The sequence below is a fragment of the Pongo pygmaeus genome, chromosome 21, assembly GCF_028885625.2.
Source record: "Pongo pygmaeus isolate AG05252 chromosome 21, NHGRI_mPonPyg2-v2.0_pri, whole genome shotgun sequence".
In the NCBI taxonomy this organism is placed as follows: domain Eukaryota; kingdom Metazoa; phylum Chordata; class Mammalia; order Primates; family Hominidae; genus Pongo; species Pongo pygmaeus.
The window spans coordinates 48,489,399-48,504,144 of record NC_072394.2 but is presented as its reverse complement, the minus strand read 5'-3'; the positions used below and the strand labels follow the sequence as shown (position 1 = coordinate 48,504,144).

Here is a 14,746-nt window from a genome sequence, read left to right as displayed (position 1 = left end):
CAGGGGTATCCATGCAGGCCCTGCTGGGGCGGTTTGGAGATAGGGGATGCAGGGCCTTGGACTCTTCGGACGACCTGAGCCCAGGCAGAGGCCACCAGGGACCCAGCTGTGTGGGACCCCAGACAGGGGAGTGAAGGCCCAGGGGCCATGAAAAGGAGCTGCTGGAGGGAGGGGAGTGTGGTCCCAGAAGTAGCTCCAGCTGCCTCAGCCTTCTCTGCCCTCAAGACCCTCACACATTCTTGGGGGGGTTTCTGTATTTCCTTTTACAAATGAAACAAGGTGGCAACAGGGTGAGGGGCAGGGTTGGGAAGGCATCAGGACCTATATACATGGGACTTGGAGGGAGTTTGAGGTGAGGAGTTGGGGACAGGCAGGGAGGGGAGCCCTGGCAGAACCATAATCTTCCTATGTCAGTGGCAGCCGGGGTCCCTCTCAGGCCCCAGGGGCCCGAGTCCCAGCAGTCCAGACCAGCACCCCTGGGGCTCCTCCTCCCCGCAGGATATGTTAAGTGGGGTGAGGCTCGCGGCTAGGACCCTGCTCACGGCCCGAGTCCCGGTCCTTGGGCTCCAAGGAGGACGATGAGGAAGAACCAGAGCTGTGGCTGCGGCCTGACTGCCGGTAGGCAGCACTCAGCTCCTGCAGCCGTTCAGGCGTCGGTGCCCACTTGGCAAAGCCAGGGTCGTTCTGTAGGAAGAGCACGGCCGTGTTGTGGACGGCCTTGTAGTGCATTTCCTCCCTGCGGGCAAAGGCAATGGCTCAGGGTGGGGCTGGGCCTGGCCTGGCCAGCCCAGCCTCCTTCCCCTGCCCTCCCTGGCACCCACTTCTTGCAGATGTGCTGGGAGCCGCTGCGGTACTCATGCTCAAAGGCAGGCAGGATCAACTGGTGGCGTTTGAAGCGGCTCTGCTCCATGCGGGTGAGCGCTGGTGTTGGGGGTTCCCGCCACTCAGGGATGAACACGATGAAGGACAGGGGCTCTGGTGAGCTCTCAAGCAGTCTCTGTGGAAGGGGACACAGGGTGGATGTCAGGGGCTACCTCCCAGGTGGCTGGCATTCCTGCCTGTTGCCCACCCCTCACCGTGGCAGTGCACCCACCTCAAAGTGAGAGACCATGGCATCCATGAGCTCCTCGCAGAAGGGAGGGTTGGCCTCAAATGAACCACTTAGTGGAGCAAAGTCTAGGCAGGGCCTGGGGACAGGAGTGAGCATTCTAAGTCCCATCAGGACCCAGTCCCTCAACCAGAAACAGGTGCCACCCCCAACCCTAGGCAGCCACACTGAAGAGATGGCCTGTCCAGAAGCCAGCATTCACCCCAATTCATTGGGGCACAAGGCATGACCATCTCCACCGAATGAATGAGGACAGTGAGTGAGGCTCAGGCTGGGATGCCCATGTTCACCAAGCTGGAATTCAAATCCAGTTCCGAGCCCACCACCACCACAGCAGAAGCTACACCCAGGATCCCCAGCTGCTGAGCTCTGGACCTCTGGAGGTCCTGACCAGTCTTCCTTCTGGAGACGGCATTACCTTCTCTCATCTGTGCTCACCTCAACCCCTAGTTTGTAAGGCCTCTGAGGTCTGTGGCCCCACTTCTCACTCCTCTCAGGGCTTGGGACCACGTGTTCCTATTCCACCCAGAACTGACTCACTGAGAAACCCACAGGCCAGTTTAGGGGTGTCACATGCCTGCCGACAGAACCACAAAAGCTCAGGCTCCCACAAGTTAAGCAACATGTCCAAGGTCACATAGCCGGTAAGACGTGGAGGCAGGGACTTCACCCAAGCCTGCCTGACACTACAGCCAGCAGAGGCGGGCCCTGTGCTCTGGAGGACCACTTCAATGGCCTGGGTAGAGGGCAGCCCTTGGCCCTCACCCGCGGGAGCCAAAGTAGCCGTCTGTGTCGGGGAAGGCAGAACAGTACTGGCGGAAGTAGCAGTTGAGGGGTGAGGCGAAGCACTCGAAGCTGACGCCAAAGAGTCGGTGGAGGGCCTCAAAGACATGCACAGGCAGCGATCCCTGCAGGCCAGTCCCCTCGTAGAGGCCCACGCCGAACATCATCTGTGGAGTGGCCACAGTCAGCACCTGGGGCTCACCCTCCCTATTCCCTCCTGGGGAGCCCTCCCTGCTGCCCCAGGCCTGTACCTGGTACCGTCGGAGAAGACACCAGACCCGGGGCAGGAACCTCTCAAAGGCAGAGTCATCAATGCAGCTGTAGCGGTAAAGGAGCCACTGTGGAGCGGGACAGAGAGGAGTGGCCTTCAGCAGTGCTCCCTCATGTCCTCATCACTGGCCTCCTGCTGGGGACTCTGCTCAGGAAAGATCCTAGGCCCTGACTCATGCCATCAGCTAGGGCCTTCCTCCCCGCAGCTCTTACCAGCTTGCTGAAGTAGTTGCGGCTGACCTTGACCATCTCTCCCTTATACCGGATGCAGACCACGTTGTTCTCCATGTGCATCTCCACGCTGGGCATGGGGGGTGCAGACACAGCCAGCCGGACTGGGTAGCAGTACACTAGGCGGGGCTCCACCTCAGGGGCCTCCACCTCCTCTGTGGGCAGGGAGAGCAGTGAGGGACCACACTCCTCATTCTCACGCTGCAGCCACTGTGGGCCACATGCTTTGTACCAAGAGAGGGAAGTCCCATTCCACAGATCAGTATACTGTGGCCCAGTTCAGTAGAAAGGGAATGAAAAGCCATGAAAAGAAACCAGCCAGGCAACTGGCCGGGGCAGAAACTGGTGGCCTGTGTCAACACGCTGAGTACCGAAGCAGGCCCCCGTATGCCGTGCCTTGGGCTGGTAGGCAAGAAGGCTCAGGCCTATGGGTCGTGCTGCCGGGCAGAAAAACAAGAAGTGCATCGCCATCATCGTAATAGCGATGATCCTTTATTTGGGGATCTTTTGGGGCCACATGGTTTACTTGAGTTACCTGTGAGTACTCACACAATCCTACCACCAGGTGCTACACTTCAGTCTGGGGAAAGTAAGGCTTGCAGAGAATGGCTGTAAATTCAGGTACACCTAACTACGACTCCCAGCCTATCTTTCACCACCACCACCATCTGGCTCTCCCTTTATCACTTCTCCCTGTTTCCCAGAGAAGTACAGCCAAAGGACACAGCAGGTTCTGCCCCAAACCAGTCCCTGGCCTTGAGGCTCAGTCTCACTTGTCCCTTCCATCAGGGTATAGAGCTGATGGCATCACAGCTGGCTCCTCCTCCACCTTTCCCCTACCTGAGATGTTGTTTTCCTTGAGGATGGCAAGGTGCTTCTCTCGGATCCGTTTGACGTACTCCAGGGAGATATGGTAGATCTTACTGCAGATGCCTTCCACAGAGTCCTTGGCTGCGGCCGAGACGTGGGGGCCACACTGCCTCCGCAGATGCTCCAGGCGATCCTAGAGGAGACATTCTGGATCAGGGTGCTAGTGGAGGCCAGAGGGGCTCAGCTGGGCTGGCAGGTAACTGCAGGGCTGTTGGAGTCCAGCAGTCCTTGTTTTGAAACCAGCTCTGCTGCTGACTAGCCGTGTCACTTGGACAAATCCCCTGGCTTCTCTCAATCTTATTATTCCTCAAGTGTCAAGGGGACGCGAGATACCTAACAGGGCAGTTTGAATATTAAATGTGATCATTTCCCTTAAGGGCTTACCAAATGCCTGGCATACAGTAAGTGTACAATAAATGCCAGTAGCTTTTGTTGGGGTTACAGTGCTAGATCCCAAGATAATTACTGGAGAAACAGACAAACCAGCACGGTCCCAGCTTATGGTGTTTGCAGTCTATTGGGGAAAGACACAATTACAAAACAGGGTGCTTGGTTGCTGCAGACTTGAGATTTGAGCTTTTAGCTACTTGCAAAGATGACTGTCGGGATTTGTAATTTTGCTGAATCACACGTGTAAAACTGAAGAGTGAGAATGAGTCACTCTGGCTAGTGAGTACACCTACCTTTGTCACTCTCTACGTGTCAAGTACACAGTTACTATCGTGAAGTGCGAAACCTTGTCTCTTGTGAAATATGGTCCTGAAAAGAAAGCCCATTGCTAGTGCTGGTGGAGAGGTTTAAGAAGTGATAGGCTTTGGCCAGAAAACAGAATTGTTTTGGACACATTAAGAGTAGGGAATTGAATCTGATGGTAGCTCTTAACTATGATATGAATACATACACCCAAAAAAAGCAGGCTGTCAATCTGTTTCCAAAAATCTACTCAAGGGAGATGCTGAACATTCATTAGGCTGAAAGGCAGCTATCTGTGGTGTGTGGCCAAGCATAAGACTCCCTTAAGATTGTTAATGGAAATGTTCTGCCAGAGAAAGCCAGGAGCCTAGAGAAACATCTCCACAGTCATGAGTTTGGGGACTGACGAAATGTCGAACGTCTGCCGTACTGCACAAGAATAGGCCACTGGGGGAGGCCTTGCCCAGCCTGGACAGGCAGAGTAGGCTTCCTGGAGGAAGTGGCCACAGAGCCCTAAAACTGGCCTTCTCACCCAGGGACCCACTCACCATGTAATCCTCCTTGGAGGCTGAGTGGTCCTTCCGAAGCCAGCTAAAGGTGTCTTCCACATTCCATTTGACCACCTTCCTACTATCAGGGGATGCACTCCTGCCAGTCAAGGGGAGGGCAGAAGAAAGGAATGGCTCGGCTCCACCCTCCTCACCCCAATTCCATGGGCTCGCTGGGCATCAACCCCTAGCTTCCATCACAGCCCTTGTTCTGCCTTTGGGAGCTGGCCCCACTTCTGCCACCGAGAGCAATGACAGCCCTGCATGAGACTGGGCAAGATGGCCTATGACCTCCCACTTTAATCACAGACCTATCTTGCCTGGGGCAGAAGACAGAGGCAAACCTGGACTCGATGAGCCGCCTGGCGGCCTCCGCATATTTAAAGAGCAGGCGCTTGGCTTCCTCCCGGAACTTGATTCGGGATAACCTGCATTAGAGAGTGGGCAGAGTTAGAGGCCTTCTATACATGACTGGGCACAGAAACCAAATGGCCCAGCGTCATCCCCAGCTGTGGGGCTGTACCTGATGGGAATGTCGTTCATGATTTCACGAAACATGGAAGGTGACACGACTGGTTCACAGTTGCTGGGCAACAGGGGGTCAGATCCTTTGTCTACCACCTTGCGCTCCAGCATCCAGCGGTTGAAAGACTCCCGTGGAGGCTCAATGCCTGCAGGACACAAAAGCCGCTGAAGGCCTGGATTTAATCAAGCAGTCCCACTTGGAGCTTGGCACGTATAGGAAACATCGCATTCAGCAGTAAGCAAGACACAGTCCCACTTCAGAAGCTTCTAGGCTGCATTTCCCAAAATATATTCTAAGAATCACTACTTTTATACTGTTGATAAGTATCTAGCCAGGTGTAGTGACACACACCTGTAATCTCAGCACTTTGGAAGGCTAAGGTGGAAGGACAGCTTGAGCCCAGGAGTTCAAGACCAGCCTGGGCAACACAGTAAGAGCCTGTCTCTACCAAAAAAAAAAAAAAAAAGAAATTAGCTGGGTGTTCCAGTTCCTCAGGAGGCTGAGGCGGGAGGATTGCTTGAACCCGGGTGGCTGAAGCTGCAGTGAGCTGTGGTCGCGCCATTGCACTCCAACCTGGGTGACAGAGCAAGACCTTGTTTCAAAAGAAAAGAATAAAAAGGCCGGGTGCAGTGGGTCACGCCTGTAATCCCAGCACTTCAGGAGGCCGAGGTGGGTGGATCACCTGAGGTCAGGAGTTCGAGACCAGCCTTGCCAACATGGAAAAAACCCATCTCTACTAAAAATACAAAAATTAGCCGGGTGTGGTGCCATGTGCCTGTATTCCCAGCTACTCAGGAGGCTGAGGCAGGAGAATCGCTTGAACTCGGGAGGCAGAGGTTGCAGTGAGCCGAGACCGTGCCATTGCACTCCAGCCAGGGCAACAAGAGCAAAACTCCATCTTAGAAAAAGAAAAAAAAAAAAAGTATCACATAATGTAAAAAAAAAAAAAAAAAAAGGGTGGGCCGGGCACGCTGGCTCACGCCTGTAATCCCAGCACTTTGGGAGGCCAAGGCGGGTGGATCACAAGGTCAAGAGATCGAGACCATCCTGGCCAACATGGTGAAACCCCATCTCTATTAAAAGTATAAAAATTAGCTGGGCATGGTGGCGGGCACCTGTAGTCCCAGCTACTCGGGAGGCTGGGGCAGGAGAATCGCTTGAACCCGGGAGGTGGAGGTTGCAGTGAGCCGAGATCACGCCATTGCACTCCAGCCTGGGCGACACAGCGAGACGCCGTCTCAAGAAAAAAAAATTTAAAAAAAAAAAAAAAAGGTGAAAGACCAGAGGATTCTATATTTGAGCAAGGTTAAATAGGTTTATTACTAATCATAAAAATTAAAAACTAGGCCAGGCATGGTGGCTCACATCTGTAATCCCAGCACTGTGGGAGGCCAAGGCAAGCACAAGGCTTGAGCCCAGGAGTACAAGACCAGCCTAGGCAACATAGCCAGATCCTGTCTCTTAAAAAAAAATTGGCCAGTTGTGGTGGCTCATGCCTGTAATCCCAGCACTGTGGGAGGCTGAGGCGGGCGGATCACAAGGTCAGGAGTTCAAGACCAGCCTGGCCAACATCGTGACACCCCGTCTCTATTAAAAATACAAAAATGAGCTGGGCATGGTGGTGTGCACCTGTAATCCCGCTACTCGGGACGCTGAGACAGGAGAATTGCTTGAACCAGGACCCAGGAGGAGGATGATGCAGTAAGCGGAGATGGTGCCACTGTACTCCAGCATGTGCTACAGAGCGAGACTCCATCTCAAAAAAAAAAAAAAATCAAAAACTACAGTTTATTTAATACTTACCCATTTTACTTAACGCTTATCATAGAATCCTAAGGTATAAATACTCTTGTTTTTTTGGTTTTTTTGAAACAGGGCCTTGCTCTGTCACTCAGGCTGGAGTGCACTGGTGTGATCATGGCTCACCACTGGGCCCCACTCCGCCATCCCCAAACTGGCCTGGCCAAACCTGGCTCTTGCTAAAGGTGGGTGGAAATAAAGGAGGCCGCAGCCCAGAGGCAGGTACCCTCTCGCTGCTGGCACAGCTCCCGGTAGTGCTGCCGAAGCTTCAGGATGAGCTGAGAGCGGAGCAGCTCCACTTCGGGGTGAGGGGGCAGCACCTCTGAAGGCCCCCGGTGCTTGATGACAGCATTGGTCTGGATGTCCAGGTCCCAGTAGACCCTTGGGGCACAGAGAGGAGTGATAAGGATGTCCTGCCCACCCACACCACCCCACAGTCCCAGACAGGCTGACGTTAGCAATGGGTGCCCCCAAGCCAATCAGCAGGGACTCACTCAGTGGGTCGTAGGAGAGCTGCCTGCTGTTTATCTTCAGGGGATGTACCCCACATCTTCAGCGTTGGGGTTCCTGGGATACTGGGGGAGCTGGGCACCGACTGGCCTGTGGGTGTCACTGGGATTTCAATCTGTAGTGAAAGTCACAAAGGTGTCAAGTCAGGAGATTCACCAGAGAGGCTCCATCCAATACAGTGCACACCTGGTGAACTGTGTCCCAGGCCCCCCTCCTGGCTGGCCTGCCGATGCCCAGCCCCTGCAGGGAGCCTGCGGGCTGCCCATCTGAGCCAGCCGCTCGGCAGCCAGTTCCTGGCCGCAGACACTCACCTTGGGCTTCTTCACACCATTGCCGCTTGGCTGCTCTTCCGAGAGCTGCCGCTTTCTGGGCTTGTTCTCAGCCGGGGGGGTTTCCACCAAGCTTGAGTCTTGGGGCAGTGGGGTCGCATTCAGCCCCAAAGGGTCCGACTGGTGGAGGGAGACCAGCAGAGTTGCAACCAGGGCCAGCGGCTTAGGAGCCACAGGACTTTGAATCCTCACGCCCTCCCGCCCCTGCTCCTACTCCTTAGAGAAGAGCAGAGGGGCTGGGATACAGGCAGAGAACACTGGGCTCCAGTCCTGCCTGCAACTTGCAACTGTGCGACAGGGTGTGTTACTTCCCTTCCAGTTCTCTCACCTTCAGAATGGCCATGCTAAGCCCTACATCACCACTGAGATTATTAAATGAGTCAGTGAATATGACCTGCTTAACATGGCATCTGGCATGAGATCAGTACTCATTACACATTATTTTCCTCAAGAACAAAATGAATGTGAGGAATAAAGGAAAAGCTCAAAAACTGCTTATTGTTGTAAAAAGCAAGGCCCTGCAGATGGAACTCTTGGTAACAGGGAGAGAATGCATGGTGGTGAGTAGTGTGGCCCTGAACTCACATCAGGTGTGCGTCCTGCTCTGCCTATTACTGTGAGGTCTCGTGCCAGTCGTTCCCCATCTTTGAACCTCAGTGTCTTCACATGCAAAATGGAGATGCCAATTGTCTCAACTGTGCCCAGTAAAGAAATGCTGCCCCAGCTGAGAAGGACCCAAAAGCCCATGTTCCCGCCAGACAGCTCATGCCTGTACTTCCCCTGTCGTACTGACATGTCAGATCCTAGAATGTTCTTTTCCTCCCCACACTCACTCATTCTCTCACCTTAAACACTCATTCTCAGAGCTTTTCCCATCTCCTTGCCTTCCCCAGAGTAGGTCAGGATCTAGATGTATTCTAACACCATTCCTCATACACGGACTACAACTGTAATCCTACTGTCTCCTGGCAGCCCATGGGTGCTCTGCGACTGTAGGGAGCAAGTCTGCCTTGTTCATTCCTGCCTCGCAGCACAGCACCCACCGTGCAGCAGCCATGCAATCATCTGTTTACTTGTCAGTCTACCCCATTTGAGTGTAGGTTCCATGAGGGCAGGGGCTGTGTCTGTCTTGCTTGTCATTGTATCTGCAGGTGCCAGCACAGGGCTGGGCACTGAACGGCTGCTCAGGGTACATTTGGGGAAGGCCCAGGTGCCAGAGGCCACTCTGAGACCCCCCACCCTAGGCTAGCACTCACAATCACGTCGTGCTGCCCCAGCACGGGCATCTCCCACAGGGACTGGTTGGTGAATCGGTTGAAGTAGTAGGGACGATTCTCCCTCCGGCTCCAGCACTTCTCCCAGCCTGCATGCACCAGCTCCTCTGCAAACAGGCACGGAGCCCAGCCAGGGTCAGGACTGCTCCCAGGGTGCCCTTCCTACCCCACCACCCCACTGCTGCTCCCCCTCAGTACCTGGGAGGTCCTGAACCAGGCGGATTGGCTTTGGAGAACAGGGCTGGCTCTGATTGGAGGTACCCGGGGAGTGACTCAGCAGGGACGCTTCCTCCCGGGGGCTGCCGTGATTCTCATTGGCCATCTCCGCACCCACACAGGACCTGCCACACAGAGGACCGAAGAGTGTCAGCTCCACCCCCTCACCCGCCAATTACAATCCACCCAGGGCCCCAGTGACCACCCACGGATGTGGAGAGATCCAATCAGGTCCTATCCTGGAGGGCCAGCATGGTGCCACACAGCAGCCCTGGGATCTAAGCTGCAATTCCAGCTGTTCAATGGGTGCACTCCTGCTGCTTCCTCTGCCTGAAATGCCCCTCCCCCTCTTCTCTGCCTGGCTTGCTACTGGGTTCACATCCTCCAGGAAGCCTTCCTTGACTCTCCCCTCCCCAGGCCAGGTGGTCAGAGCTCCTCCTCAGGGCCGTGAACACCTCTGTCGTAGCACTCAGATGGTCTCATCTATCAGCTGGGTTTGTCTCCCCACTAAACTGTCAGAACTTCCAGGAATAGGAACTGCGTCCAATTCAGCTCTCTCCTGGGCTCAGGCGTAGGACCTGGACCCAACAGGAGCACTACTGATTCTGCAAATATTTACAAAGCACCAAGACCAGCAAAAAAGACAGAACAGGGTCTGCCCTTGAGAAGCGATTCCTACAAGAAGGAATAGTAACAACTCTCAGAATGAGATGGGATTTTACTGCTCCCATCCAGTAAAATCTAAAAGGAACAAAGCACACTAGGGAAGGGCATGGAATCTAACTGGTCACCTTATTTTACACTACATGGCAGGAAGCAGCTATTGCTAAAATAACCAACGCAACCGAGAAGGACTATCTAATTGACTCCTTCATAATCGCCAGGTGAATATTTACTATAAGTACCAGCAAGGAGGCCAGTTCCTTCAGATCTGTATTCCCTACTTCCCGACCCAAAGCACACCCAGCAACAGCATCAGGAGCCAAAGTGCTTCAGGCCTAGGGCTGTCAGACAACTGGGAGCTAACTGAGATAGAACTGGTGATGCTAAAGTTGTTTTCAGTAGGTCACACCACCCAAAAGAAATCAAACTTTTACCCACAACAAGACCACAAAGGCAGGCTTAAACATCAGTTATCTTTTCATGCTGAAATTTTATCAATTCATTGTGGTCACACTGATTATCTCATGCTGATCAGAAGCTCTGATTGGTTGTTGACGGCATCATAGGAATCACTGGGACACTGATTTTATTGTACACTCTGTCATAGATGTCTTCATTAATTTAGGAAGGGAAAAGTGCATGGTTACTCCATCAGTACAGTTTGGCAGATAAAAATGCAGGGGGCAACAGGACATATGTACAACAAAAAGGGCCTTGATAACAGTAAGGTTGAGAACCACTGACCAAGGTACGAAAAAAATGAAGCTGCCTTGATTCTCTGGGCAGGAAGAATTCCTGATGCCTTGGGGGCTGAGCCCACAGGTTTCAAGACTGCATGAAGTCCCCCTTTCTCTCACCCTCTGGGGTCTGCAACGCTAGCATGAGAGGCTTTTCTTCTCCAGCCGGATGGACCCCCACAGGGTCCCAGAGAGGCAAGGAAAGGCCTGCAGGAAGACTCAGCACAGGCAGATGGGCTGGTCAGCAGTGGAGTGGACGGGGGCCCAGGGGATTCCTTGCATCAGCAGCTGGAAAGCAAATAGGAGAACAGTCACAGACCTGTGGGATGCTGCAGGGCAGGGACGAGAGGGGCAAAAACAAAGAGCAAGTTGGGGGCCTCCAGGGCAGGACACACCGGGAGAGGGGATGAGGGAATACAGGGGATGAAAATGATACCTCTTAAGCTTTCTCACCAATAAGTTTGCTTTCATGGGCATGTGACCTGCGCGGCTGCACAGGGATCCACATTCAGGAAAGCCCTGAGCTTGGTTTAAGGCTCTGCCATCACTGTCTTAAAATTTTTAATAACTTTTTAACAAGGAGCTCGCATTTTCATCTTGCACACTGGGCCCCACAAACTCTGTAGCCAGTCCTGCCAACTGAAGTACCCTTAGGCTGGGCACGGTGGCTTTGGCAGCTTGGGAGCTGGGGATTTCTTGAGGCTAGGAGTTCAAAACCAGCCTCGGCAACATAGTGAGCCCCCAACTCTACAATAAATAAAGCTTTTTGTTTGGTTTTGGTTTTCTTTGAGACAGAGTCTCACTCTGTCACCCAGGCTGGAGTGCACTGCACGATCTCGACTCACTGCAACCTCCAACTCCTGGGTTCAAGCGATTCTCTTGTGTCAGCCTCTCAGTAGCTGGGATTACAGGCATGAGCCACAGCTGGCTAATTTTCTGTACTTTCAGTAGAGACGGGGTTTCACCATGTTGGCCAGGCTGGTCTCGAACTCCTGACCTCAAGAGATCCACCCACCTGGGCCTCCGAAAGTGCTGGGATTACAGGTGTGAGCCACTGCGCCGGGTCCAAATAAAAAAATTGCACCTGCAGTCCCAGCCACTCAGGAGACTGAGGTGGAAGGGTCACTTGAGCCCAGGAGTTCGAGGCTGCAGTGAAGTATGATCATGCCACTGTGCTCCAGCCTGGGTGACAGGGCAAGACCTCATCTCTTAAAAAATAAAATAGGCCGGGCGCGGTGGCTCACGCCTGTAATCCCAGCACTTTGGGAGGCCCAGGTGGGCGGATCACGAGGTCAGGAGATCGACACCACCCTGGCTAACACGGTGAAACCCCGTCTCTACTAAAAATACAAAAAAAAAAAAAAAAAAAAAATTAGCCGGGCGTGGCGGCGGGAGCCTGTAGTCCCAGCTACTCGGGAGGCTGAGGCAGGAGAGTGGCGTGAACCCGGGAGGCGGAGCTTGCAGTGAGCTGAGATCGCGCCACTGCACTCCAGCCCAGCCCAGCCCAGCAAGACTCCGTCTCAAAATAAATAAGTAAAAATAAAAAAATAAAGTACCCTTAGACCAGAGAAAAATCAACAAACATAACTATCACTGATCTGGGGGGCACATTCCCAAGCCTCCCACAGCAAGTCAAAGACACGCTCTGAATAATGTCTTGCAAAAATAAAAACATGCAAATACATTATGTGACACATCTTGTTAGCCTTTACCGAAAAATATTTTCCCCAAGAAACCTCCTGTGATATTGATGCACCGGGTAGATGAACTTTGCAGAATACGCACAAGCGGCACAGCTTAGTGTGAGACTAAATGGGGACACTGCAGTATTTCCAAAGCCAGCTGTGCATCAGAATCATCTTGGAGTTTGTAAAAAAAAAAAAAAAAAAAATCAGACTCCTGTGCCTCACTGCGCATCTCAGAAGACAGAAATACGGAGGTGAGGCACACAAGAATTTGTATTTTTAAAACGCACCCTAAGAGTGACTGGGAGACAGGATGACTCACTTTTTCACACTATTTGAAAAAATTTACCCATTTTTTGCAATTAAAACCATTTTTAATTTCCTACGTGACTTGAGTGCAGCAGGTCTGTGGCCGAAGTACCAGCCCCTGGGTTGGACAGACCCGGATTCCGAGCCCTTCTGCTTTCCGGCTTATAAACCGGAATCACGCGACCGTTATATGTAGAGTCCAGCATTGTACGCTCCCAGTAAGACATAACTGCTCTTAAGATAACGTTTTTATTTATTCTGTGGCTTCCCGACCCCCACGCATACCGCAGTTTCAGAATTACCGCTGCTCAAGGATAAACAACTGTATCTGCGCAACCAGAGGAACCCACCAGAAGCCTGAGTCCGAGTCCGGGATTGGAGGCAGGTGGGGCGGAACCATCTCCGCAATGTACCAACCAGAATTCTCCGGCCCAGTAGGGAGGCGTCAAAGGGCGACCAAAATACGCAGGCGCGACGGGGCGCGAAGGCGAGATGCAAGCCCCAGCGCGCGCGCGCCCCTTCCCCTCCCCCTCCCCCAGCGAGGTTGGGCTGTTTGGCGCGCGCGCGCGCCGGCCCATCTCCCGGGCTCCGCCCCCCGCCCCGCCGCGCGCTCCCGCCCCCGGGCTGAAGCGACTCAGAGTCGGAGCCCGACACAAAGGCGGTGGCGGCGGCAGCAGCGGAGGGGCTCTAGAGGCCGCTCCGCTCGGGTTCTCCGGGCCCACCCCCCTCACTTCGGCCACCAGCACGGCTGCCCACCCGCGGGTCTAAGATGGCGGCGGCAACAGAGACGGGGCAAGCGGCAGTCCCGAGCAGAAAGCGCCGGAGGGGCTGCCGCCCCCCAGCTTCGGATCCCCAGACCCTGGCGCGGCTCGCTGCGGGACCATGGCTTCCTGGGACTCTTACCTGCCCGGAGCGGACTCGAGGGGACGCGGCTACACGTTCTGCTCGACCGCCCGTTTTGCCGCCTCCGCCTCGCCCTCCCCAGCGCCGCTGCCGCCATCTTGTGTCCCGGGCCGGGACTCCGCGCTGCGCATGCGCTGGTACCGCCTCTGAGGGACCTCGCCACGGCCGCGCCGCCATCTTGAGTGTGGCAGGGTCGGCTGGCTTCTCGCACCCAGCTTGCTTTCGGCACCCTCCCCTTCTTCCCATCCGTCCCTGCTGTTCATTGTGGCGCTGAGGAGGGGGAGACAGCTTTGTAGGCCTGCGGGTGGACTGAGGAAGGAATGAATTCACTGGCACGCCCCCGCCTCAGTTTCCCCCTTGAGCACACACGCAGGAGCCGGATGTTCGCGGTGGGCGGTGCGCGGCGGGGTTGGACTGAGCGTGCGCACTGTGGGGCGTGGGGCTGTGTTAGAGCCTGCGGGGGTCTCGGGTTCTGCCGCCGACCCAGGGGAGGTGTCCTGGTGACGTAGGCTCCGGACGTAGCAGGGACCTGGGTCCTGGCACCCGCGCGGCTCTGCCGCTTCCGGCCAGTCTCTTTCCCTCTCTGGGCCTCTATGCTGCGTGGTGTCCAAATGTTATGAAGCCCTGCCCCATGCCCGGGCTACATACACATCGAACCCAAGCTGTAAATGTTCTTGAGTATGAAGCAACTTAAACTAGCCTGGGGGGGGGGGGGCAAGTAATAGAGATGGCTTTCGGCAAAGTTGGGAAATCAACTAAATGCATTGTAGGGCCTTTCCAACGTTGACATCTGTGGCCATTAGTTGCAGTTCAAAGCCTCACTGAGCCCTCAAACCAGCTACAGCGGGTAGCCTGGCAGGGAACTGGCAGCTGTGAGGTGCTCCTCATCCGGCTCCCTGCAGGATTCTTTTTGGTAGGGTCCTGCAGGCGTCCGAGTGGTAGCTCCACCCATCTCCGGTCTCCCCACCAAGCAGCCCTTCCAGTGCTAGCTTGAGAAGAGGACAAGCTTGCCACCTGCTGTCAGACCGGCGCTTGTGTGGAGCCAGGGGCTGTAGGTACCCCGGCTGAGTAGCCGCTCAGATGTCCGTGGTCCCGGCTGCACGCCAGCGTGGGGGCGGGCAGGCGGACGCTCAAGAAAAACGGAGGCACTGGTATGAGTAGTAATTGAGAACGAGGTTTCAGATTCTCATCTGATTTCAATCCCTGCTCCTCCACCCAAAATGTGTGGCCTTGAAGGAGTTAACCAATTTAAATTTTAGTTTCCTCAGTGGAAGATAATAAATCCACCTAC

At 54.4% G+C, this 14,746-nt stretch overlaps 1 protein-coding gene across 2 annotated transcripts; it reads right to left on the bottom strand.

Annotated features, from left to right (window-relative positions):
* Positions 1-239: 239 nt before the first annotated feature.
* Positions 240-13,992, bottom strand: PCIF1 (phosphorylated CTD interacting factor 1). 2 transcript variants are annotated; one of them, XM_054467111.2, is made up of 17 exons: positions 13,456-13,992; positions 10,679-10,846; positions 9,141-9,283; positions 8,925-9,049; positions 7,651-7,788; positions 7,324-7,454; positions 7,056-7,210; positions 5,027-5,174; positions 4,848-4,931; positions 4,504-4,603; positions 3,233-3,395; positions 2,375-2,547; positions 2,143-2,229; positions 1,874-2,058; positions 1,094-1,187; positions 822-997; positions 240-736 (listed from the first exon to the last, which is right to left on the bottom strand). In XM_054467111.2, the coding sequence occupies exons 3-17, from the start codon at positions 9,262-9,264 to the stop codon at positions 505-507; spliced, it is 2,115 nt and encodes a 704-aa protein (XP_054323086.1). In that variant the 5' UTR covers positions 9,265-9,283; positions 10,679-10,846; positions 13,456-13,992; the 3' UTR covers positions 240-504. The 2 variants fall into 2 exon arrangements, with proteins under 2 accessions (XP_054323086.1, XP_054323087.1); XM_054467112.2 differs by having other exon boundaries at positions 10,566-10,846; positions 13,456-13,851.
* Positions 13,993-14,746: the final 754 nt, after the last annotated feature.

What these genes read in the sequence shown, in the direction of transcription:
- PCIF1 (XM_054467111.2), bottom strand. Translation starts at nt 9,264, where the DNA reads ATGGCCAATGAGAATCACGGCAGCCCCCGGGAGGAAGCGTCCCTGCTG. An exon ending in GCTCTCCTACGACCCACTGA is followed by an intron (nt 7,211 to 7,323) that starts GTGAGTCCCTGC and finishes CTGTGCCCCAAG; the next exon opens with GGTCTACTGGGACCTGGACA. An exon ending in GGCTACTTTGGCTCCCGCGG is followed by an intron (nt 1,188 to 1,873) that starts GTGAGGGCCAAG and finishes TCCTGTCCCCAG; the next exon opens with GCCCTGCCTAGACTTTGCTC.